This window comes from Arachis stenosperma, chromosome 4, assembly GCF_014773155.1.
Source record: "Arachis stenosperma cultivar V10309 chromosome 4, arast.V10309.gnm1.PFL2, whole genome shotgun sequence".
NCBI lineage: Eukaryota > Viridiplantae > Streptophyta > Magnoliopsida > Fabales > Fabaceae > Arachis > Arachis stenosperma.
The window spans coordinates 9,648,577-9,671,837 of NC_080380.1; the positions used below are offsets into that span (position 1 = coordinate 9,648,577).

At 32.1% G+C, this 23,261-nt stretch overlaps 3 protein-coding genes, 1 long non-coding RNA gene and 1 other non-coding gene across 5 annotated transcripts; 3 read left to right on the forward strand and 2 right to left on the reverse strand.

Annotated features, from left to right (window-relative positions):
* Nucleotides 1-3,525: 3,525 nt before the first annotated feature.
* TRNAP-AGG (transfer RNA proline (anticodon AGG)) lies at nucleotides 3,526-3,597 on the forward strand. Its single transcript has one exon. It is a non-coding gene; the product is annotated as a tRNA-Pro (tRNA).
* Nucleotides 3,598-3,935: 338 nt separating this feature from the next.
* LOC130973970 (BTB/POZ domain and ankyrin repeat-containing protein NPR1-like) lies at nucleotides 3,936-7,994 on the reverse strand. The gene is made up of 5 exons (XM_057898671.1): nucleotides 7,665-7,994; nucleotides 6,600-7,312; nucleotides 4,942-5,707; nucleotides 4,579-4,776; nucleotides 3,936-4,477 (listed from the first exon to the last, which is right to left on the reverse strand). The coding sequence occupies exons 2-5, from the start codon at nucleotides 7,146-7,148 to the stop codon at nucleotides 4,212-4,214; spliced, it is 1,779 nt and encodes a 592-aa protein (XP_057754654.1). The 5' UTR covers nucleotides 7,149-7,312; nucleotides 7,665-7,994; the 3' UTR covers nucleotides 3,936-4,211.
* Nucleotides 7,995-10,300: 2,306 nt separating this feature from the next.
* Nucleotides 10,301-11,443, forward strand: LOC130976512 (uncharacterized). The gene is made up of 2 exons (XR_009084697.1): nucleotides 10,301-10,618; nucleotides 11,033-11,443. It is a non-coding gene; the product is annotated as an uncharacterized LOC130976512 (long non-coding RNA).
* Nucleotides 11,444-12,070: 627 nt separating this feature from the next.
* LOC130974566 (pentatricopeptide repeat-containing protein At4g33170-like) lies at nucleotides 12,071-13,806 on the forward strand (the record flags this gene model as incomplete). Its single annotated transcript, XM_057899437.1, has 1 exon — nucleotides 12,071-13,806. A coding segment is annotated over one exon (1,608 nt), but the record flags the coding sequence as incomplete, so codon positions are not given.
* Nucleotides 13,807-21,614: 7,808 nt separating this feature from the next.
* On the reverse strand, nucleotides 21,615-23,191 carry LOC130976687 (uncharacterized). The gene is made up of 3 exons (XM_057901603.1): nucleotides 22,983-23,191; nucleotides 22,032-22,101; nucleotides 21,615-21,897 (listed from the first exon to the last, which is right to left on the reverse strand). The coding sequence occupies exons 1-3, from the start codon at nucleotides 23,082-23,084 to the stop codon at nucleotides 21,842-21,844; spliced, it is 228 nt and encodes a 75-aa protein (XP_057757586.1). The 5' UTR covers nucleotides 23,085-23,191; the 3' UTR covers nucleotides 21,615-21,841.
* Nucleotides 23,192-23,261: the final 70 nt, after the last annotated feature.

Genomic DNA, 23,261 nt, shown 5'->3' on the forward strand with positions numbered 1-23,261 from the left:
AAAGATGAATATTATTTAGTTTTTTTTTCTTTTTACCAAAGATAGAGAGACTCGAACTTGCGACTTCTTAGTTGAGTATGGAGAGACTATGCCATTTGAACTATAATTCATTGACGAATATTATTTAGTTTATGGATAGAGAAAATAGTAAAATGATAAATTAATAATTTAATAATAAATTTCAAATATTACTAGTCCATGCATAAAAGTGTATTTTACTATTTAAAAAGGTGTACTTTGATTGTCTATTTGTCATTTTATAATGAAGAAACAGAGCTTTTTATAGAACAGAACGTACAATTGATTATTGAACAGTTCTTTATATGATTTGGTGTGAAAAATGCTTGTTTCATATGCTTGTCGACATGCAAACCATATTGATATCACTCTTCAATTAATGGAGTTTCCATATAAAATTTGATTCAACTATACTTTCTGCGCGTATCTCTTGTGATCATGAAAGCTTTTCATTACTAAAAAAAACCTCACACTTTTTTTCCGGTATGTCTAAAATGAGCTCAACCATTATGTGCTTATTGAATGAGCCACATTTATATAGGCCATTAGATTTTATTAGATGAAAATCAAAGGCTAATATAAAACAAGAACATTGATGGACTCTAATAAATATAGAATATTCTAGTACATAAATAAATACTTTAAATGGCAATACTTTAATACACAATACTTTAAATCGGCAACAAAATTTTTTATTTTTAAATAATTAAATATAAAATATATGAGTATTTTTTATTTATTAAAATTAATTATTGCAAAAATTTTTTATAATATTAAAAAATTATATAAAATAATATTTTAAACTATAACTAACATAAAAATATAAATAATTAAAATTTTATTTTATATTACTTGACAAATAATTAGATTATTATATTAAAATTTATTAACTAACTAAGTTTATTAAATATATTATATAATATAATTTTTTATAAAATATTTTAAAAATATAATTTATTTAAAATATATATATACATGAAATATTAACTTTTTTATTTTTTTCAATTTTTTTAGAAAAACATAATAAATAATATAATTTTAAATACATACCTAAATAAAAAATTAATTTTTTCATGTATTTTATATAACTTTTTAAATAAATTTTACTTTTACAAATATTTGATAAAAAAATTATTTGATATAATAATATATTTAATAAAATAATTAATAAATTTTAAATATATAATCTAATTATTTGTCAAGTAATATAAAATAAATTTTAATTATTTTATATTCTATATTATAGTTTAAAATATCATTTTAATATTAAAAAAAAATTTGCATAATAATTAATCTTAATGAATAAAAAAATTATATTTTTTGTATTTATTTAATTTATATTTTTTTAGAACAAAAATTTCTACCTTTATATAGTAAAATGTGATAATCTTCTTAATATATATTAGGGGTGACAAAACGGGTCGAGTCCGTCGAGCCGACCCGCCGAACTCGCTAAAAAAGGTGGGTCGGACTAGGATTTAAAATCGGTCAAATTAAAAAAATTTGCCAAACTCACCAAAATTTTTATGCAAATTATTTATAATATTAAAAGATTATATAAAATGATTTTAATAGTTATACTATAATAGATTTAATATGTTTTCTGATTTCAATGTTATTATATGATTATAATTATTTAATATATAAAAAAATTACTAAATAGTATATATATATATATAGGGGTGGCAAACGGGCCTAAACCCGCCGGGTCGGCCCGCGTAACCCGCTAAAAAAAGCGGACTGGGCTGGAAAATTGGGACCGTCAAATAGCAAAAAAAAAAGAGGATATTTGGCGGGCTATGCCTGCCATTAGGCGGGAAGGGCTAGGATTTTGGGACCGCCTCACTAGGCGGGGTGGGGCGGGCTTGCCACCCCTATATATATATATATATATATATATATGGCAATGCGGGCCGGCTCGCCCCAACCCGCCCCGCCTCACCTAAGCCCGCACCTTAAGCGGGACGGGCAAGCCCGCACCTTAAGCGGGACGGGCAAGCCCGCTCCGCCAACTAAAGTGGGTACAAAATGCTAGTCGTTTGACTTTGTTTTTTTTTTGAAAAATAAAATTAATTAAAATTAACTAAAAAATAATAATTAAACAATTAATTACAAATAAAAAATAGTCAAATTATAATATAACTTTTTATTATTATTTTTAAAATTTTTAACTTCAATAAATTTGTTTAAAATAATATTTGTCAATAGAACCATCTTTATTTTAAAAAATAAGTCACATAATTTGAACATATACAAAATTATAAAATAAAATAATAAAGTCACATAATTAGAAGTTAGAACATATATACATAATTTAGCGAATTTTTTTTAATTTGGTTTCAAATTCTAACCCAACCCACATTTTTTAGCGAGTTCGGCGGGTCGGCCCGACGAATTCGACCCGTTTTACCACCCCTAATATATATAAAAGAAGATTATCACATATTTATTATATAAAGATAAAAAAATTTATTTAGAAAATATAAAATATAAATACAAAAAATATAAGTTTTTTTATTCATTAAGATTAATTATTATATACAAATTTTTATAATATTAAAATGATATTTTAAACTACAACATAAAAATATAAAATAAATAAAATTTATTTTATATTACTTAACAAATAATTAGTTTATTATATTTAAAATTTATTAACTAATTACTTTGTTAAATATATTATTATATAATATAATTTTTATCAAAATATTTGTAAAAGTAATTTTATTTATAACGTTATATAATACATGAAAATATAATTTTTTATTTAGGTATTTTTTTAAATTATATTATTTATTTTATTTTTCTAAAAAAATTAAAAAATAAAAAATAATATTTTCATGTATTATATATAATATTTTAAATTATTTTTTAAAAGTATTTTTATAAAAAATTATATTATATAATAATATCTTTAATAAAAGTAGTTAGTTAATAAATTTTGAATATAATAATCTAATTATTTATCAAGTAATATAAAATAAATTTTAATGATTTTATAGTTTTATGTTATTATTTAAAATATTATTTTAATATAATTTTTTAATATTATAAAAAAGTTTTGCATAATAATTAATTTTATTAAATAAAAAATACTCATATATTTTATATTTATATATTTTATATTTAGTTATTTAAGAATAAAAGATTTTGTTGCCGTTTAAAGTATTGTATATTAAAGTATTATTATTTAAAGCATTTATTTATGTACTAAGATATTCTATATTTATTAGAGTCTATCAATGCTCTTGTTTTATATTAGCCTTTAATTTTTATCTAATAAAATCTAATGGCCTATATAAATGTGACTCATTCAATAAGCACATAATGGTTGAGCTCGTTTTAGACATACACAGTCTTATATAACATAAAAAAACACACGAATCACGATGAAAAGCTTATAATAACTACAAAAATTGTCTGCCAACATGGGATTATTTATCTCCAGCTAAAATCATCATATATATATAAAATTTCTATTTAAAAAGTAACTTTATAAGTAAACATGGGCATTTGGTCTAGTGGTATGATTCTCGCTTAGGGTGCGAGAGGTCCCGAGTTCAATTCTCGGAATGCCCCTTCTATTTAAATTTAATGCATGATATTTATACGAGTTTAATTTTTGCTATGATATTAACATGAGTTCAATTTTGTAAAGCAAAAATAACTGCAAGAATGATCATTTGAAAAATTCAATATGATTAGATGTAAAAATGTTTTATTTAGAAAACCATGCATATTTTCTGCAGATATCATATAATATTTTCACTAATGTAAGTAGCACATACAAGTTAAAATCTAGGTTCACATACTATTTAGCATGAAAAAAAAGAAAAGGAAAAAAGTGAATATTACTTATTGCATAATTCATCTATTTTCTTGCAAAATCACATTTTACGAGTAAAATAACCATACAATTAATAGACTGCACCTAATTAATGATAGATCCTATATACTTCATCTGTTACAAAATTTATACTGTAAATTTGTCACAAATTGGAAGAAGGGAAAGGAAATTATTTTTGTCAAAAACACCACTTTGTAAAGGATCAACTTTCCTTCCTGCTATTACAATTTTACATATGACTTGGTTGGGGAGCATGCATCAACCTCTAAAATTTGCACTATATATTATAATATGTGAAGTCAGAAACCAAAAAAGAAAATGAAGAAGCTATGCTATATTTCACAGTTCACACTTTTCTAGCCTTGTTGTAATGTACAGAATCTCTGAGGGATGATGAGGATGAAGAGGACGAAATTCCGGAGCGGCTAAACTCGGCCTTGTCCTTGGTGAAAGCCTTGTGGACATCGTCTTTGAGCTCCATGAAGCGCGTTCTCTTGATTCGCTGCTCTTCTTGGGTTCCCTTCTCGAGGTAGAACAAGTCGGGGAGGTCATCCTCCATGAACTTATCCAGTACTTCCGAGCAATGCGGAAAGTAGCGCCTCCCCATCTCGACTGCCACCACAAAAAGGTAAAAGATCTTCGACGTTAGACTTGTTATTGGAACACATCAACGGTTACATCAAATCAGAAAATTATCTTAAGATAGTTCCTACCTGTTTTCATAAGGGCTTCCATCCTAGAAAGAAGTCTTTTGTTTTGCACGATCGGTGTCTCGTTGAGATCTACTTCCCTTAGGTTGCCATTTGAACCTTTCGAAGCAGAAAGACCCGCAAACTCGGAAGTTGTCTCTGCATGAGCGATGTCCATGGCTAGTTTTGCTTCTGAAGGGAAGAACAATCTTGCAAATGCCACTGCACAAAGCAGCAATACTTAATATGATGGTTTGAGCATAAAATAACCCATGAAAACATAACAAAATCAGTTAAAACATGATTCAAAGTATTTAAAAACAATATATCGAATCTCCTGTGAGAATTCAATAAGCAGCATCAAGATGGAAGAACATCAATGGATACCTCTGTTCTCCAGGTATAGTAGCTTCATGTGTAGATCGTCGGCCATTGTATGGGAAGAAGTTGTAGCATCCCCAGCCAATGGATTCCTTCTCATTTCTCTTTCAAGAACATCGATGCATATTCTATCTTTGTTTGTCTCCTTCCCCTGTTCTGTTTTCGCATGATAATCCTTTGGCCTTGTCAACCTCCTGCAAATACTAACAGCACTCTGGCCATCCGAAGTCAAATCCGATGCACAAGCTCCTTTTGAGAGAAGTGATACTATAATAGAAGGTTCTTTACGCATGGCGGCTATATGAAGCACCGAGTACCCCCGAGAATTCCGAAGATTTACATCAGCCAGACCCAAACTAAGTACCTCAGAAACAACCTTGGGATCACAGTATGCTGTAGCATAATGGAGAGCATTGGCTTTATCTAATGTAATGTCTGACTCGTGTAAAAGAAGTTTAACAAGCTCAACATCATCCGAGTCCAATGCTTTATGTATTCTAGTGATCCGTTTTAGACACAAAGGATCAACTACAGGAACATCTACAGAAGCATCGGTTTCCATATCTTGCTGTTGGTTTTGGCGGAGCAACTTAACCTTTTCCACGAGCTCATAGGGAAGCTCCTTCTCGATTGAGATCTGGTCAATGTCTGAGCGTACCACCCTGTCGACACACTGAGTGACAAGCTGATTCAATTTACAATGGAAAGCAACCATGAGGATTGGGATGACATCTTCCACAAGAGCCTTCCCTACAAAGTTAAGAAGACGTCGCTGCCATAATCCAAAGTATTAATTAGCTCCTCGATCCGTTAGCATGATAAGACACAAATCGTTATTAGTTTAGATGCTTTACAAGTATTTTCCCATGCATTACCAAAACATGTGATGTCCAGTTATTCAGTACCCTGGAAAAGCTAAGGATGACAATACCGGGGCCTATGCATAAGATGCCAGGTACAAGGCATGCGCCTAAACAAAGTGATATATTTGGTAAGTCAATTATAAAGTTAATTTTATATTCCCTCGGAAAGAAAAAAATCTGAAAGTTAGGCCTAACTAAAGATAGGTTAATCGTATTGGATCAAGATCCTCTAAAGTGAGGAAGTTGATAAAGTGGTAAAGAGATAATCACTCTTAAATTAAGATAGTGGGGCATACATTTCATGTAAGTTACAAATCAATGGTGATTAATCCTTCACTTTACCAACTTCTTCACTTTAGATAGTCCAAATTCAATCATATTAGCTGTGAGGAAATTAAATAAATCTCAATAATCAATTCATGTGTTCTGAGAAATCCAATGAATCTTAATTCTTATTGAGAACTATGGTTATAGCCTGGCCGATAACACGACTCTAGAAGATAAAATCTACTACTAATTCTTTTTATAAACCTCTTAACTCTAGTTCTCTAAATGAATCCACAAACAAGTAGAGTAGAGAAGATGAAATCAAATTTTGGTAAATATCTATTACAATAGCTCAACTTTGTCAAAGTCTATTGCAAATCTTTTACATAGCCGATCTCAAATTCGGATATAAGGGAATGGTTGTGTTATGTACTTGAAAACAAAAGTTGAATCTTATAGCATGGATTAATTAAAGTATAATCCATAACGTTTGATGTTTTCTTATATCAATATCATCATAGATAGAATATTTACCTGGAAAAGCGATACCAGCTCCGGTATTTGAAAAATGGAAGATGCATACATCAACTCCACAGCAAAGTTAATTGCAGGTCTACAAGCAGCATGTGCACACACATTGTCAACACATGTTGACACCTCCATTGGAGAAGGCTTGAGTTTACCGGTATACACATAACCAAGGAAAATTTGAAAAGCTTCGTATCCAACATTGCCATAAGGCAATAAATCACTCATGGAGTACTTCAATTTCCCTTCTTTATCTGAAGATCCTTTTTCACTCTTGAACAATTCATGGAAGAACTTACTTCTAGAGGCCAGAATGCATCGATGAACACCGACCGGAATTTCTTCCACAATGATCTCGGCATCACTATAGTCACAAGCAGGATCAATCAAAAGCTGCTCCAAACTGGAGCTAAGCTTACTCAAACTGATAACATCAAGATTATGTCCAGGATCAGCACCGAAGGAGGGACATATGTTGTGGCTAACAGAGCCATTCGATAAGTGCGAAGACGATGTAAAGCTCAAAGACGAAGAGGGTTCAGCTGAATTAGCCATTCAACCCGAGAACCTAATTGTCCCTAGCAGGCTAGAACATCTCTTATGATTGCAGAAACCAAAAACTCAAATTTCTCTCTGAGATAGATTCCCCAAAACTTCTCTAACTACTAATTAGACGGATATTGGTGTGATAAATAAGGTCTTGAATTTCCAGCAGAGACCTAATGAAAACAAAAAGCAACCTATAAATAGAAACCATATATGCTAATCTGAACAAGTGTTAGCTGCAAAATCTTATGTCACAAAAAAACATGACATCCAAACCACTCACAACAAAACTGTATGAAAAGGAAGTACGCACTTCAACTCAAATCACGCTTTTTGAAGGTAAGTTGACAATAGTCAACCCTCAACTGAGAACAGGAGTACACCCCCAACCAATTTTCCTTCAAAGATAATAGAAACCCCCTTTTTGTATTTCCAGCGCAACCAAAATAGCATAAATCAAACAAACAACAACAAAAAAAAATCCAGAAGCTATTCTCTCAATTGAAGAATGAAAAAAAGAAAAACCTTTGAGGTAGAATCAGTGAAGTTCAAGTATACTCGACACCCCAGAAGACCAAATTCTGAGAAACTGGCACCAGATCCATCCAAATCAGAGAAAGGTTCAAACTTTGACAAGCCCAGAAAACCAATCAGAGACAAAAGGGAATCAGCGCGCAAAAGACGGAACAAAATAAACAAAGAAGGTACAAGTTGAAGTCAAAGCATGAGAATCGAGTGAGGGAAAAGAGAAGAGAGAATGAAAGTGGGAAGAAGAGCAATAGTATTGGGTTCACATCACATCAATGGAGGAAAGAAAGGGAAGAAGAGCATCCTGGAAGGTTCGTTTATCGTTGTCAGAGGAGAAGAGAGGAGAGAGAGAAGAGGAGGGTGAAGTTGTTTGGATGACGAAAGAGGTGACGTCAGCGTCCCCAGCTGGGGTTGGATTGCGTCACCGCTATTGAAAGAAAGAAAGAGTGGTTTGCGTAAATTGATGAAGAGAAGAACGTAACACTAAGGTTCTGAAAATTGGACCGGACTGGCCGGTCGAACCGGTAGATCGGCGATGTATATGATTCGGTCCGATGCTAAATAATCACTTATTTGTAAACTGTTATAAAATCGTTGAACCGGTTGAAAATCTGCCGATTGAACCGAATCGATAACCGGTCGTTCTTGTTGAACGGTGCTGTTTTCCTTTTTTTTTTTTAAAGTATATATCCATTTTGATCCTCAAAAAATTTTTAACTGGACACTTTAGTCCCCAACTAAAATTAATTACTCGATTAGTCCCTAACAATTAACTCCGTCAGTCACTTAGGTCCTTTACTCCGTTAATTCTAACGGAGGACAAAATAATCCCTGACAACTCTAACAGGGGACAAAATGGTCCCTGATCTCCTCTGTTTGGAAATGACACTGTTCTCTCCCAATTTCCATTATATCTCGCATAACACTAACAATCTAAGACTGTAACTTCAAGCTACACAATGCACACTCTATAAATTTAATGTTCATAAGAAAAAAATCCTCCACGGGTTGAGTTGCTGATGTGATTTGTAATTTTAGAAAGATTAAATACTAGAGATAGATTATGTAAGTTTAAGATTGTACCAGAAGCGGAATCCTTTTGTGTCTTATGTAAGGATAGATTGAAGATGGTACATCGCTTGTTTTTTCATGTGATCGTATATGAAAGTTGTGGGGATCAATCTTGGTGGATTGGAGTGTGATTTGGGTTTGGCCAGGAACCACCAAAGAATGCTTTGTGGTGTGGATGGATAGAAAGATAAGGAAAGATATGAAAGAAGTGCTGGATGGTGTTATTTTTTTCTATAATATGATGCACATGGAGATGTAGAAATAACATTATTTGTAATAATAGAGTATTTGTATTACAGAAGTTAAAGGAGGAAGTTGTAGAATGCACAAATTGATGGTGTCAAGATCGACAATATAGGAGTAATTGATGTACTTATGAGTGCAAATATCAAGTCTAAGGTGAATAAGAAGACATATGAAGTTGATCTTTGATGCATGATTTACTGATCTATGAAAAAGGACAATAATTCTGCAGAGTAAAAGTTGGAAGGAGAATGATCATGATTTGATGTTGTATAACTGATCGGATTCATCTTGAAGTGTCTTTGGAGGAGCTAAAATCATTATATTCTTTTGCTCCCTGTTTGTTGCTTTATGCTAGTTTTTATGTTTTCTTTGTAGTTATTGTTCTGTTTTTGTTACTGTTTTCTGGAACTACGCCCACTTTGTTTGGAATTGGGTGGAGATGTAATTATCTAAAAAAAAGAAAAAAAATCATTAACTTGTTCTCAACCAATTCATACTTAGAAAACTAATACCTATATCTCTAAACTAGTTGTCATTTTTGATGGATCCTATGAATCCAGACAGTAAGTCATTTGTTAAGACTTCGAAAAGGAAGGAATGAAGCACTCAGTGTCTATTTCAAATGAGAAGTTGCATATGATGTCAAAGGAGAATCTTCTCATGATGTCCTAATGTCCAACAATCTATATTGCTTGCCGGAGAGTGGAGAAAGGCATGCCCTTAGAGTAGTTGTGAAACTTGATCTTGAGGATGTCGTGGACGTTGTCGGGGTTGGAGATGATGTTATCAAAGACGTGAAAGTGGATGCTTTTGGTGGGTGAAGTGCAGAGGAGGTGGATGTACCAGTCACAAAGATTTAGGAAGTGTGTGGTCCATGACATGTTGAAGTAGGTGCGACACGTGTGACAATTACACCATGGCTTAATCTTGGAGCTAAAGAGGGGGAAGAAAAAGATGGAAAAGAAGACTGTGCAGGTGAAGAAGGAGAGTATGAATGTTAGGGTTATGCGAGATATGATAAAAATTGGGGAAAAACATTGTCGTTTTTGAATAAAGGGGTTAGGGATCATTTTGTCCCTTGTTAGAGTTGTCAGGGATCATTTTGTCCTATGTTAGAGTTTTCAGGAACCATTTTGTCTTCCGTTAGAGTTGACGGAGCCAAGAACCTAAGTGACTGACAGAATTAATTGTTAGAGACCAATTGAGTAATTAATTTTAGTTAAGGACTAAAATGTCTGATTTGAAATTTTTTGAGGACCAAAATGGGTATATACTCTTTTTTTAAAAAGACACCCCATGGTTCAGCCTCACTCACTAACCGTCTCACCCCCTTCCCCCAATACAACCCCCCCTTTTCGTGAATCACTGTGACCCTCTGAACTCTGAAGCAAAGCCAAACCCTAGGTTCTCCCTGCAACGGATCTGCCGCAGTGCCGCCGCCGTCCGTGCTGTCGGCGCCTCCGCGGCTTCCTCCTTCCAGCTGTGCCGAGCCCAGGTCCTCTCTTGTAGCTCGGTGTCTTCCTTCCCCCCTGTTCCTGTCCTCCGTGGCTTCTCTATTCGAGGCTTGGAGTAGCTCGCCGCCGTGTTGCCGCTCGTCGTCGTCTCCCCGGTCGCCGTCCGTGTCTCCGTCGAAGGTTAGTGGCATTGCTTTCACTTCTTTCGTTCTTCTCTTCCTTTTATGCTCTGTTTGCTGATTTTTAATGTGAAATTGTTAAATTGCTAATTTTTGCTGATTTTGTGATGATGCTCTTTTTTTAATTCAGGAAATTTTTGTTGAAATTTTCTTGTTGCTGCTAAAAATGAAAATTAAATCATTATTGGAATTTTTGTTTAGGGATTAGGGATTACTTGTTGCGATTTTGTAATATTTGTTGAAATTTCAGGTTTAGTGTGATTAGGGATTACTTGCTGCTGATGAAATTTCAAGTTTAGTGTAATTAGGGATTACTTGTCGCTGTTTTGTAATGTTTGTTGCTGAATGCTAAAAATGGAAATCAAATCAAATGCTGTTTTATATTTTCAAATGGCTGTTGTTAACTTTTGTGCAGAAAGATGTTGGTCGTTCCAAGTTTTCAAAGTCCCTTTCTGTACCTGGGAGAAATTTTGTTATTGTAAGATCCATCTCCTTTTCTACCCGTAGTGAACAGGATCGGCAAGATACAAATGATGATATGTTCCCTCTAAGGCCTCACTAAAGTCATATATATTTTATGTACTTCCAGTTTTGTAGTTCTACTTTCTGTTTTTAAATTCACAGTGAAGAAATCTAATCCATTTTCCAAGCTTTACATTTCAAGCAAAAAATGGGTTGTGTTTATTATTCCACCTAGTGTTGTGGTTCCCCGTTCCTGTCTTCATTCTTTTATGGGTTAGAAATTATGAATGATCTCAATTAGTTGCTAGTGTTTGAAAATATTGTATGTTGATAATAGACAAAATGATAGCCACTTTTATGAGTACGAGTATATTACACTGCTGGGATATTTTACTTAGTTCCTGAGTGGTTGTCTTGTTAGTAACATTTTAGTTAGAGTGCCATTTTATTAGCTTATTGTCACTTTAAATCTTCTACAAAATAGTTTAACACACTAAAACAAGTTTTTCATGTTGGCATTTAATATTTAAATATTTTTTTTACTATTTAACTTTTGAATTTGTAGTTTGATAAGATCATATGGATTTGGTTGATAATATTTCATGTAGTATTTTAAATTTGGAAGATATTTTAAGTTTTATATTAGACTATAATTATATTTTAGGATGTTTATTTATAATTTATTTATTATTCTATTCTAAAATGGTTTTTCGATTGAACCACTAATTGAACCGATTAAACCAATAAACCAATAACTAGACGATTTGATGACCGATCCGGTTTTCTGAACCTTGTTAAAAACAGAGTAAAAAGGAGTAATAATAAAGTTTGCTTCTTTTATGTATATATATATATATATAGAGAGAGAGAGAGAGAGAGAGAGAGAGAATCATGGCGCAACATGATGACCTCAGCGCGCCACCGCGGCCGCTGCCACCGTCTCCATCTCCCACTAAGACCGATCCGCGTACAATTCACGCACGGGCTATAAAATCAGTTGCTTTACTCGAAATTGGAGAGTTTGGCATCCTACTCTGTCCGCGTGTTCAGCCAAATCCGGAGTCCCAACGTTGTGTCATGGACCGCACTTGTCTCCGCCAACTCCAATACCCTCCTCGCCCTCCGTTACTTCGTTTCCATGCTTCGCCACCCAACACTCCCCAACAATCGCACCCTTACCTCCCTCTTCCGCACCTCAGCTGCACTCTCTGCCCTCCCCTTTGCCCTTTCCCCCCACTCCCTCTCCCTCAAGCTCGCCCTTTCCAGTGATCCTTTTGCCGGTTCTGCGCTACTCAGTTTTTACTTCAAGTGCCGTATGCCGCACCACGCACACAAGGTATTCGATGAAATACCTGATAGAGATAGTGTTTGTTATTCCGCTATGATCGTGGGTCTAGCTCAGAATTCCCGCTCTGTGGATGTGCTTCTGGTTTTGGCTGACATGAGGCATCGTGGTTTTGCATCCACAGAGCATAGCGTTTCGGGGGGTCTGCGTGCTGCTGCTGAGCTGGCAGCATTGGAGCAGTGTAGAATGATACACGGGCATGAGGTTGTTGCTGGGTTTGATTCAAATGTGGTGGTGGGCAGTGCTCTGGTTGATGGTTATGGTAAAGCCGGCGTTGTTGAGAATGCAAGGCAGGTTTTTGAGGAAAATTTGGCTTGGATGAATTTAGTGGGTTGGAATGCTATGATGGCCGGTTATGCCCAGCAAGGAGATCATAAATCTACTTCCGAACTGTTTGATTCAATGGAATGCCAAGGACTGGTGCCGGATGAGTATAGTTTTCTGGCAATGTTGACAGCTCTCTATAATGCTGGAATGTTTCTTGAGGCTGATCAGTGGTTGACAAGGATGAAAGTGGATTATGGTTTGCAGCCAACTCTGGTGCATTATACTTGCTTGGTAGGTGCAATGGCCCGTGCTGGGCACTTGGAACAGGCAGAGAGGGTAGCATTGACAATGCCATATGAGCCAGATGCTGCAGTTTGGCGAGCCTTGTTGTCAGCTTGTGCTTTTCATGGTGAAGCCGATAAGGCTTGGTCTATGGCCAGGAGGGTTTTGGAACTTGAACCGCTTGATGACTCGGCTTATGTTATTGTTGCCAATGTGTTGTCAGCTGCAGAAAGGTGGGATGATGTTGCAGAATTGAGGAAAATGTTGAGAGATCGGAGGGTGAAGAAACAAGGAGGGAGGAGTTGGATTGAAATTCAGGGAAAAGTACATGTTTTTGCAGCAGGGGACTGGAAGCATGAGAGATCCGCGGAAATTTATCGCAAGTTACAAGAGATCATGGGGGAGATTGAGAAATTGGGATATGTTCCAATTTGGGATGAGTTGTTGCACAATGTGGAGGAAGAAAGGAGAAAGGAGGCTCTTTGGCATCACAGCGAGAAGTTGGCAGTGGCATTTGGTGTGTTATGTGGGTCTGCACCACCAGGAAAGCCATTGAGAATTGTGAAGAATTTGAGGATTTGTAAGGATTGTCATGAAGCTTTTAAGTATATGACCAGAATTTTAGAGAGGGAAATTATTGTGAGGGATGTTAACAGATACCACAGATTTGTTGATGGTAATTGTACTTATAGAGACATATGGTAGCACCTAAGATGAATACATGCCCAAATTAATCTCCTAAAGATCACTTATTTTATAATAAGATTTGTCATTTAAAAGATTTTAAGTTAGTCATTTTAGTTTTTTCGTCACTTTCATTGCTAATAACGTCAAAATTTGTTGATATGACAGGTTATGTAACACCACAACACACATTTAGTAGTCCTAATCGACGGCTAAGTTTATGAAATTAAATCAAATCAATTCCAAATTAAGGGATTTCAATGCCTCAAGTTCTCTCCTTAATTAGATTTTGATTTGACCTAATTTAAAATACTAATGATGATTGACGAATTTGACTATTTACCTACCAGGAATGATAGTATGATAGATACAAAATAGATTTGTGTGAAGCTTCTTTGTACTAGAGAGTAGAGACAAAGCAATGCAATGTTGAACAAAGGTAAGTATTAACGCTCTCCAACTTAGGCTACCATGAATACATTTATACACAAATGAAATACAGAGAGAATGCTCCAGTTCTGCTTTAGCCTCAAATTAAAGGTTACTTTGCTGAGCCACAGAATACTCCCTAGCCCTTCATCGCCGTCGCCATTCCTGGATCCTCAGCGCCGCTGCCGCCCCCAGGTCCTCAGTGCCGCTGCTTCTTCCTCTTCCCCGTGTCCGGAACCCAATAGATCGGCACGTCGCCTTCATCTTCGCCGGCTTCTCGGCACGGAACCCAGGTTAGTGGCTTCTCGTCTTCATCTTCAGTTCTTCACTGAATGTTTAGTCTTGTTCTTGGTTTGAACTTTGAAGCTCTGAAGTTGTTGTTCTTCGATCTTCTTCTTCGGCCTTCTTCAATTTTTGTTCCGTTTTTCTTCAATTCTTCTTCTTCGGTCTTGGGTTGAAGTTTGGTTCGGAATGTATTTGTTGATGGATCTGTAATTAACTAATTACCCAGGTTAGTGTTTTAGTATTTTCTCTGTTTTCAAATTTATTGTTACTCTGTTTAGTGTTTTCTAATTGCTCGTTTGCTAGTATTTTACACTTCTACTAGTTTACTGATTGCTGATGGCTCCTAATTTTTTTGTTCACATTTGCTAATGGCTTTGATTTGTAGTTGCTGGCTCCTAATTATTGCTGGTTTTGTTGGCTTTATTTGTTGCTGAATGCTGGTGGCAGAATTTAGATATGGTCATGTTGATAATTTTTTTATTTTTCAATGTGCTGTGGCTGGTCTTTAATTTCGTATCTGGTTATGGATACTTCTTTGTTTTGTAGTTGCTGGTTTTGCTTTGATTTGTAGTTGCTGGCTCTTAATTATTGCTGGTTTTGCTAGCTTTGTTTGTTGCTGAATGTTGGTGGCAGAATTTAGATATGGTCATGTTGATAATTTTTTATTTTTCAATGTGCTGTGATTGGTCTTTAATTTTGTATCTGGTTATGGATACTTCTTTGTTTTGTAGTTGCTGGTTTTGCTTTGATTTATAATTGCTGGCTCCTAATTATTGCTGGTTTTGCTGGCTTTGTTTGTTGCTGAATGTTGGTGGCAGAATTTAGATATGGTCATATTGGTAATTTTTTGATTTTTTAATGTGTTGTGGCTGGTCTTTAATTTCGTATCTGGTTATGGATACTTCTTTGTTTTGTAGTTGCTGGTTTTGCTTTGATTTGTAGTTGCTGGCTCCTAATTATTGCTGGCTTTGTTTGTTACTGAATGTTGGTGGCAGAATTTAGATATGGTCATGTTGGTAATTTTTTTATTTTTCAATGTGTTGTGGCTGGTCTTTAATTTCGTATCTGGTTATGGATACTTCTTTGTTTTGTAGTTGCTGGTTTTGCTTTGATTTGTAGTTGCTGGCTCCTAATTATTGCTGGTTTTGCTGGCTTTGTTTGTTGCTGAATGTTGGTGGCAGAATTTAGATATGGTCATGTTGATAATTTTTTGATTTTTCATTGTGCTGTGGCTGATCTTTAATTTTGTTTTAATTAATAAAACTTTTATTAATTTCAGTTATGAATAATAGTATTAATCAAGAAGCAACTGCTGATAATAATGCATCTGTGAATAATAACTTGTCTGTCAATCCTCCTATTTCGAATGATGCTGCAAATCCTAATCCTAATCCACTGAAGCAAATTTACAACAAGTTCTTGCAGATTTTGATGATTGATAAATCATGATGTTGGGATATAATATTTAGATATGTTTTTTTATTATTTAATTTTTGAGTTTGTATTTTGATAAGATCATATGGATTTGGCTGATGATATTTTATGTAGTGTTTTAAATTTCAAAGATATTTTAAGATTTATATTAGACTATAATTATATTTTAAGATGTTTATTTATAATTTTTTATTATTTTATTTTAAAACAGTTTTTTTGGTTGAACCACCGATTAAATCAATTAGACTAATAAACTAATGAACCAATAACTAGAACGGTTCGATAATCAGTCCGATTCTCGTAACCTTGCGTAACACACACCAAACTTGTAAAGCAAATTGCTGCATCTGGGTCCAATTAGCTTCACAAAATTAAAGACCAATCAATTATTCAATTGAGACTCAGTAATATTTAGGCTAATATTAGGGTAAAATACGATAATATTTGATTATTTTTATATTTATATTTTTATAATAGTAGTTCAAAAAATTATTGATATTTTGTAAATAAATATTTTTTAATATTAAAAATACAAAATGTCATTGATATTTTATAAAAATTTATAACAACATATAATACATAATTAAATTATATTTATTCTTAATAATTTAATATTAAAATATCTAATATTTATTCTATCAATAAAAGGTTCAAGAAATATAATTAAATAGTTCATACATTCAAGGTAGAAAAAATCGAGATTTTACGTGAAATCGGAAAAGTAAATAAAAAACGTAAAACGTAAAATCTTAACAAGATTTAAATCGTAAAATCGTCAGACTCAGTACAAATTTCGTAAAATCGATAAACTCATTTAAAATCGTAATATCGAAAGATTTTAAGAGTTAAATCGAAATTCTAGCTACTATGCATACATTATTAAAAATAGTTTCAAAATCTCATAATAACAAAAATTTTCCTAGAATTTAAAAAGGTAAGAAAAGTAATCCATCATTTTAGAAAAGCAATACTCAACCAGACTTTCTACATTATTTTTAAATAAAGTATAAAACATTAAAAAATGTAAAATAATTAAACTTGATTGAACTACCTGTTCACATATTGGGTCCCATTAGACTACCTTTTCTTTCTTTAATTCTTTCTCCAACAATAATGATAATAAAAAAAATAATAATAATAAAATGAATTTTAGTGGTCAATTCAGTTTTTAAATAGAGTTTAAATATGCAACAAATTAGAATGTATTTAGTTTAGTATTGAATAGGAGAAAAATATGTTTAAACCTTTTTAACGTTATATTGATAACTTTTTTTATTCTAAACGCGGACGTGATTTTTCATCTTAAACACGTATTTACTTGAAATAAGAAGTTGTAACTTCTGACCTAAAGTAAAGAGTTGTAGTTTTTACATTTATTTAATGTACATTTTTTTTTGTCTAAACATGTAAAGAAATAAAGCAAACACTATCTTATATCCGAGTCGATAATTTGCTGGAAATTAATATAAGGCCCAAACCAAATAACATTATAAGAGTTACTCTTAGCACCATATCTAGCTATCTAATTCACAGCTTTATTTGCTTCCGAGACACCCACTCAACATGAACAAACCAAGAACAAGATAAAAGCTCATGAATCTTATGAATCAAATCTGTTACTTCAGATGAATACCTATTTGTAAGATCATGTATGATGGGCAGAATGTGAAGGCAATCCGTTTCACATATAATATCTCTCAAACTCCAATTCCAAGCTAAACCAACCTCCTCCAAGCAGCAAATAATTCACATCTGATGATAGATCAAGGGAAAATGTTTTTAGAAACCCAAGATCCAACCTCCCTTAGAATCTCTAATAATACACCTGAATTCCGCTAAATTTGAATCAGATACAAGATTGCATCACAATTAACTTTAAAACTGTTGTCTGCTGGTGGTTCCCAACACAAGCGATTTTAGAGAGATCTAAAGGCATTGTTTCGATTACTGTAAACTTGTAAGTCTTTGGCGGTAATTCTGGCCAAGGCAACAACCTTGTGGTCTGTCTAAAGATTGTTAGCATTGAATATGTCATTACACCTATGTCTCCATACCCACCAAAGTCCTGTATCAAAAGACGCCTCATTATCAGCTAAGGCCTTCTGAAACCACTCTTCAAAAACAGTCCTAGCCGTCGAGTCCAGGATACTAGGATCCAACATATGCCAAATTACCTTTAATCGTTCACAGTTTCTAAGGCAATGCTCCATTATTTTTTGTGTCTTGTTACATCTTTTACACAAGATACTTACCGTGCATTTACATTTGATTTTTCTGCTCCTTATTGATTTCAATAGTTTTTTCCATAAATATTTTAATTTTTTTTATTATTTTTAGTACTCTTTTATATTTTGATTTTTATTTTCTTTTTATTGAATTTTTTATTGTAATTTTGTGATAATATGACTTCTTAATCCAATTAAAAAGGATAAAATAAATAAAAAAATTGAGCATACATAACAATAGAGTCATAAGTAGGACTAGAAGTGAGTCAAGTCAACTCATGAGCCAACTCGAACTCGACTCATTAATAGCTCAATAAGCTGATCATAAGACGAGTTTAAACTTAAAATTGAGCTCATAAATTAAATGAGCCGAACTTGAGCTTTGATAAACTCAATTTGTAAATTGACTCAATTATATATATTAATACACATATCTTATATGTATTTAATCTATACTTTTAATATTATATATGCACATATAAAATAGTAATATAAAATTCTACATATATATTTTGATTTGTGCGTTAGTCAATAGAAAAAAATTGTGCGTTACCAACATGAATCCTTGTTAAGTTTCAATCCTAATTCTTATTTCCTACTAAATAGAAAATATAATTAATTGATGCCGTTTACTCATTTAGGTTTTTAATATATAAAATTAATCTTTTTAATATTTTTTAGTATATATAAGTTATAATTTATTGATATAAAATTATAGATTATGTTCTTGTTATTTGAGTCAGCTCATGAGTTTTGGTGAGCTGAACTTGAACTTAAGAAATAAACTCGATTATTAATGAGTCGAGTCATAAACCAAACTCAATTTTTGTGAGCCGAATTTGAGTTCGGTTCACTTTCAACCCGAGTCATAAGTAATAAAAATTTATAGTCTAAAATAATATTAAATAAAAGAATACTAAGAATACTGAAAAAAATTATACAATATTTTTTATTTGATATTATAAAATTTATTATTGTAATTTTTGTGCATCGTTTATTATTCTAATTTTTTATAATATATATTATTGTTCCTATTAGAAATGATCAATTAAATAAAAAAATTAACCATGAGTAATAATAAAATCATAACTAATAAAAAGTTAGAAGCTAAAATAGTAATAAAAATAAGATTATCAAAAGTATTTAAAAAGAGTATTAAAAAACATTATTGATTTATTCATATATTATTTTTATTTTTTTAATATAAAGTATATTTGTTAATTTTTATATGTTATTTTTAATTTAATAAATAAATATTAATTGTTATTATAATAATAAAAAATTATAACATATTAAAAGAGAATACTAAAAAATATTATATAAAAAATATACTAAAAAAATATAAAAATATAAAATATATTTAAAAAGATAACATTATAATTTAATATTATATTTTTTAATAATTATCTATTTAAGAGTAATTTTAACTAATATTATTAAAACAATATTCATTTCATCAAAAACAATTTTGATATAGAATTGCCAAATATAAATCATGTTCACTTTTATCCAAAAATAATTTTATAAAATCACTTTCATTCAAACTCCAATTTGAGATGTCAATCCAAACACACACTTAATCTTTAGTCTGTCGAGTTGAGAGATACTGTAGATAGCCCAATAATAATAATAATAATAATAATAATAATAATAATAAATATTATTTATTTATACACTAAATACTCTTAATACTCCTATAAAAATATAAAAATTATTAATTAATTATATATTTAAACTATTTTTAATTAACAAATAAAAAAATACGTATTTAGTTGTTAGAAAATACTGGTGAATAAGAAAAACACTTTCTTTTCTCTGAATTCCTTTTCTACCTCATGAATTTTATCCTTTTTCTATCTTTAATTCCCTAATTTTAGTAAATTGTTCTTCTATACTGTTACAGTATCTCACTATCTTGTCTTTACTAATCTCTCCTAGAATGAAGGTCAATGAACATCTTACTATATATAAATTATACAATATTTGTTTTTCCATAAGAGACGATATATATATCTCAATTCTGTTAAAAAAAAAAAAGGAGATTAAATTACGTGACAAATCAAAGACAATTTAAAAGAAGAAAAAGAAAATGAGTTTTTCTCTCCTTCTAATTTTGTTTTTTACCCCAAGCCAACAACATAATGCCATAGGAAAATGAATAATCCAAAGCTGGATGAGAAGGGAAGACATACATGCATCGCAGAGATGGGGATATTTTATTTATTGTAAGTTTGCTAACTCACCAATCTATCAACCTTATCTTGTGACCGTGGTTATACATCATCACCTCCACAATAATATAGTAGCATAAATTACTTAACGAGACACATCATATTTTTGGCACTTGCATTTGAGCAGCTTCAGCTTCTTATTTATCTGTTTTACTTGAAGCAATTTTAGCCTGTTAAATAATTATTATTGTGACATCAGTTTCAGATTTTTTTTTGGCGAATCAGAGTTATATTTTAACTGTAATTAAAAATATTTATACTATTATCTAATTTCATATTAATATACTTTGGCAATAGTTTCATTATGACCATAATACCTAGATGAAAAATTCTTTTAAAAAATGTATAAATGCACAACTAAATTGTGATACCCAAATACATGTAGTAAATTAACACCAAACTACTAATTAAAAAGAGAGAAGAAATGATAATAACATGAAAGTTGAGTTGTATGAAAGAACAAAGAAAAAACAAAAGGAGTGTTGTTATAATGCTATTATTGTGTTTAAAATGATTTATTATTATTATTACTATATACACACACGTTAAAATTTGCTGACATACTATCTCAATTATTGGGGTAGGGATGACACCAAGGTTGATATTAAATACAAGAATTGCTTAGTTCTTCTTGCTTGACTGATAAATTAAAAAATGGATACTTTTATTTTTTATTTTTTAAAATCGTAGAAGATCTTGTAAGAGTAATCAGATATAATTACCCAGTTCCAAGGGTTAAAAAATTCGATTACTGTCTGGGTTTTCTTTCTCAAGCTTTGCTGTGCCGAAAGCTACCCCCATTAAAATTTTAACCTTATCTTCTCACCTTATTGTAAAGATATTTTGTCAGAGCCTTGCTCTTTCAGCCTCATAGACCTACTCCAACTTTATTACATTTTATTCTTTTATATCTAATTTATGATTTTAGTTTTGTATAAAGTCAGTGTAAGAGTCGCTCATCCACCAATTATATATGGTCATATAGTCAATAGTATTTAATCTTAGCTAGTTGCCAAGTTATTTAAAAGAATCATACATATAGTGGCATATAATTAGATAAATATAATTTTTGTTATTCTAATAACACATTCAAATTAATTTCCTTTAATAAAAAAATAACCTTTCATGAAGCTTACATTAAAAAAATAAAATAAAATACATACATCTTAAGAGGTAAGTAGTGTACTAAGATAACTTAGTGGGACAAATTTGAACCATACACTAAACTATCTTATCATACATCAAATTTGAAGCAATAGATTATCTTTGATAGCATCTTGTTCTCTATAACAATTTCTTCGAAGTTATCAAATGTCCATAACCAATCAAAACACAAATAATCACAAGAGTCAGTAATAAAACAAAATTCATAAGGGACAAATTTCAATTAAAGTGTTCATTTTGTAGTGTAGAACAAACATCACTAGTAAAATGCATTTCACTTTACATAGCAATTGGACAAAAGAAGAAACTTCCAAGTTGGAACATTAGTCCTCTAATAGTCTAATTACATTACTGTCCTCCCTCATAGCTCAGGAAATTGTTAGTGTTACTTACCAAGAAAGAATTAGGCTTCATGGCTACGAAGAAGAAGGATTCAGATTTCTTAGCTTGGCTTTGACTGAATCTAGTTGCTCTGACCAACACAAATTCAGGGGAAAAATATGTTATTAGAATTGTTTGGTAATTGGCACCTTCAAACACGGGTATCTCCTAAGAATTACATAAAAACATGGGTGAAGAACATAGTCAAAGGTGAATAATTCTTACTTTGTTCCGTTGTTGTTGCTTTCTGGATGGTTGTGCGAAAATATAAGTTGCAACTTCTCTGATACACAGCCTGCAGCAAGAAAACAAAGCATGTCCTTTTAGACCTATTGGGTAATTATTTTAGAATAGAAATTGCCACGAAATATAGAAATATTAGAAGACACAAATATTTTTAGAGGCTTCCTTCATACATGTACGGATTTTGTATAGAATGACTAAATTTGTCGAGTAATGATTAGGAGGATGAGTTACCACTCCCAATTATTTTTCAAATTCGTCACTCTTTTTTCAAAGGTAAAAACTCCGGTGCAGTTAACTTCACGTGAAGTTGATAAGTGAGAGCCGTTAGATGATTTGACTGATTTGACTAAATTTTCATCTAATGATTCTCAACTATCAACTTCACTTAAAGTCGACTGCACCTGAGTTTTCACCTTAACTAAATTGTCATCAACTTAACTGCACATGAATTTTCACCGTAAAGGACTAATTAAAATTGCAAAGAACCACTTTATCCTCCATGTTCTTTGGTCAGGGACAAAATCAGAGGTTTACGCTTAAATTAAACTCCCAAGAACAATGGTTCAAAATGTGATAAAAATGTGAACTAGTGCTACATTACATTTTTCAAGGGAATAAGAGGATAAATTCATAAGAGTAAGTCACAGAATAAACACATGAGTTGAATTCTCATTGCAACTAAACTAGTTTTCGTAACTCAAGAAATAACCCAAGAGCAAGCTAGGTACATATGATCCAAAATTGTAAATATTCTTATTCCAATTAATTTTTATGACTACACTTAGGTCCAGTATAGTTCCAATAGAAGCTAGAAAATAATGTATTGTTCCCATCAAACTCAAGAAAGTGAGAAGCATAAAAACCCTAATTGAATATCAAAACCCTATAAGTAATGGAGAAAGAGTAAAAAGGGGGTAGTAAGGTAATTACGGAGGAAGAGGGAAGGTTGTTGAGCTCAGCAATGGCAACTTCGTGGCGCCTCAGTTGCTTCGTACATTCAGCAATGGCGTTCATATTATCGCTTGAACTCATCGGTTTTTTTTTCGATTGAGATTTTGATTTAAGGGGTGGATGGGGTTTTCTTTTTGGTTTTGTATGAGCTTAGTTTTTTGTTCCAATGTGTTCCATTTATTATTTATTTTTATCAAAGGATAAGTACTAAGATTATTCGCCTCTCAATAATAATGAAAATGCGATTCCAAAATTAAA

Coding starts and splice junctions, on each gene's coding strand:
- LOC130976687 (XM_057901603.1), bottom strand. CDS start 23,084: ATGAGTTCAAGCGATAATATGAACGCCATTGCTGAATGTACGAAGCAA. Junction 22,102..22,982: donor ACAACCTTCCCTCTTCCTCC/GTAATTACCTTA, acceptor TTCTTGCTGCAG/GCTGTGTATCAGAGAAGTTG. Junction 21,898..22,031: donor AGCAACAACAACGGAACAAA/GTAAGAATTATT, acceptor TGTGTTGGTCAG/AGCAACTAGATTCAGTCAAA.
- LOC130973970 (XM_057898671.1), bottom strand. CDS start 7,148: ATGGCTAATTCAGCTGAACCCTCTTCGTCTTTGAGCTTTACATCGTCT. Junction 4,777..4,941: donor ACTATACCTGGAGAACAGAG/GTATCCATTGAT, acceptor TGCTTTGTGCAG/TGGCATTTGCAAGATTGTTC. Junction 4,478..4,578: donor GGAAGCCCTTATGAAAACAG/GTAGGAACTATC, acceptor TTGTGGTGGCAG/TCGAGATGGGGAGGCGCTAC.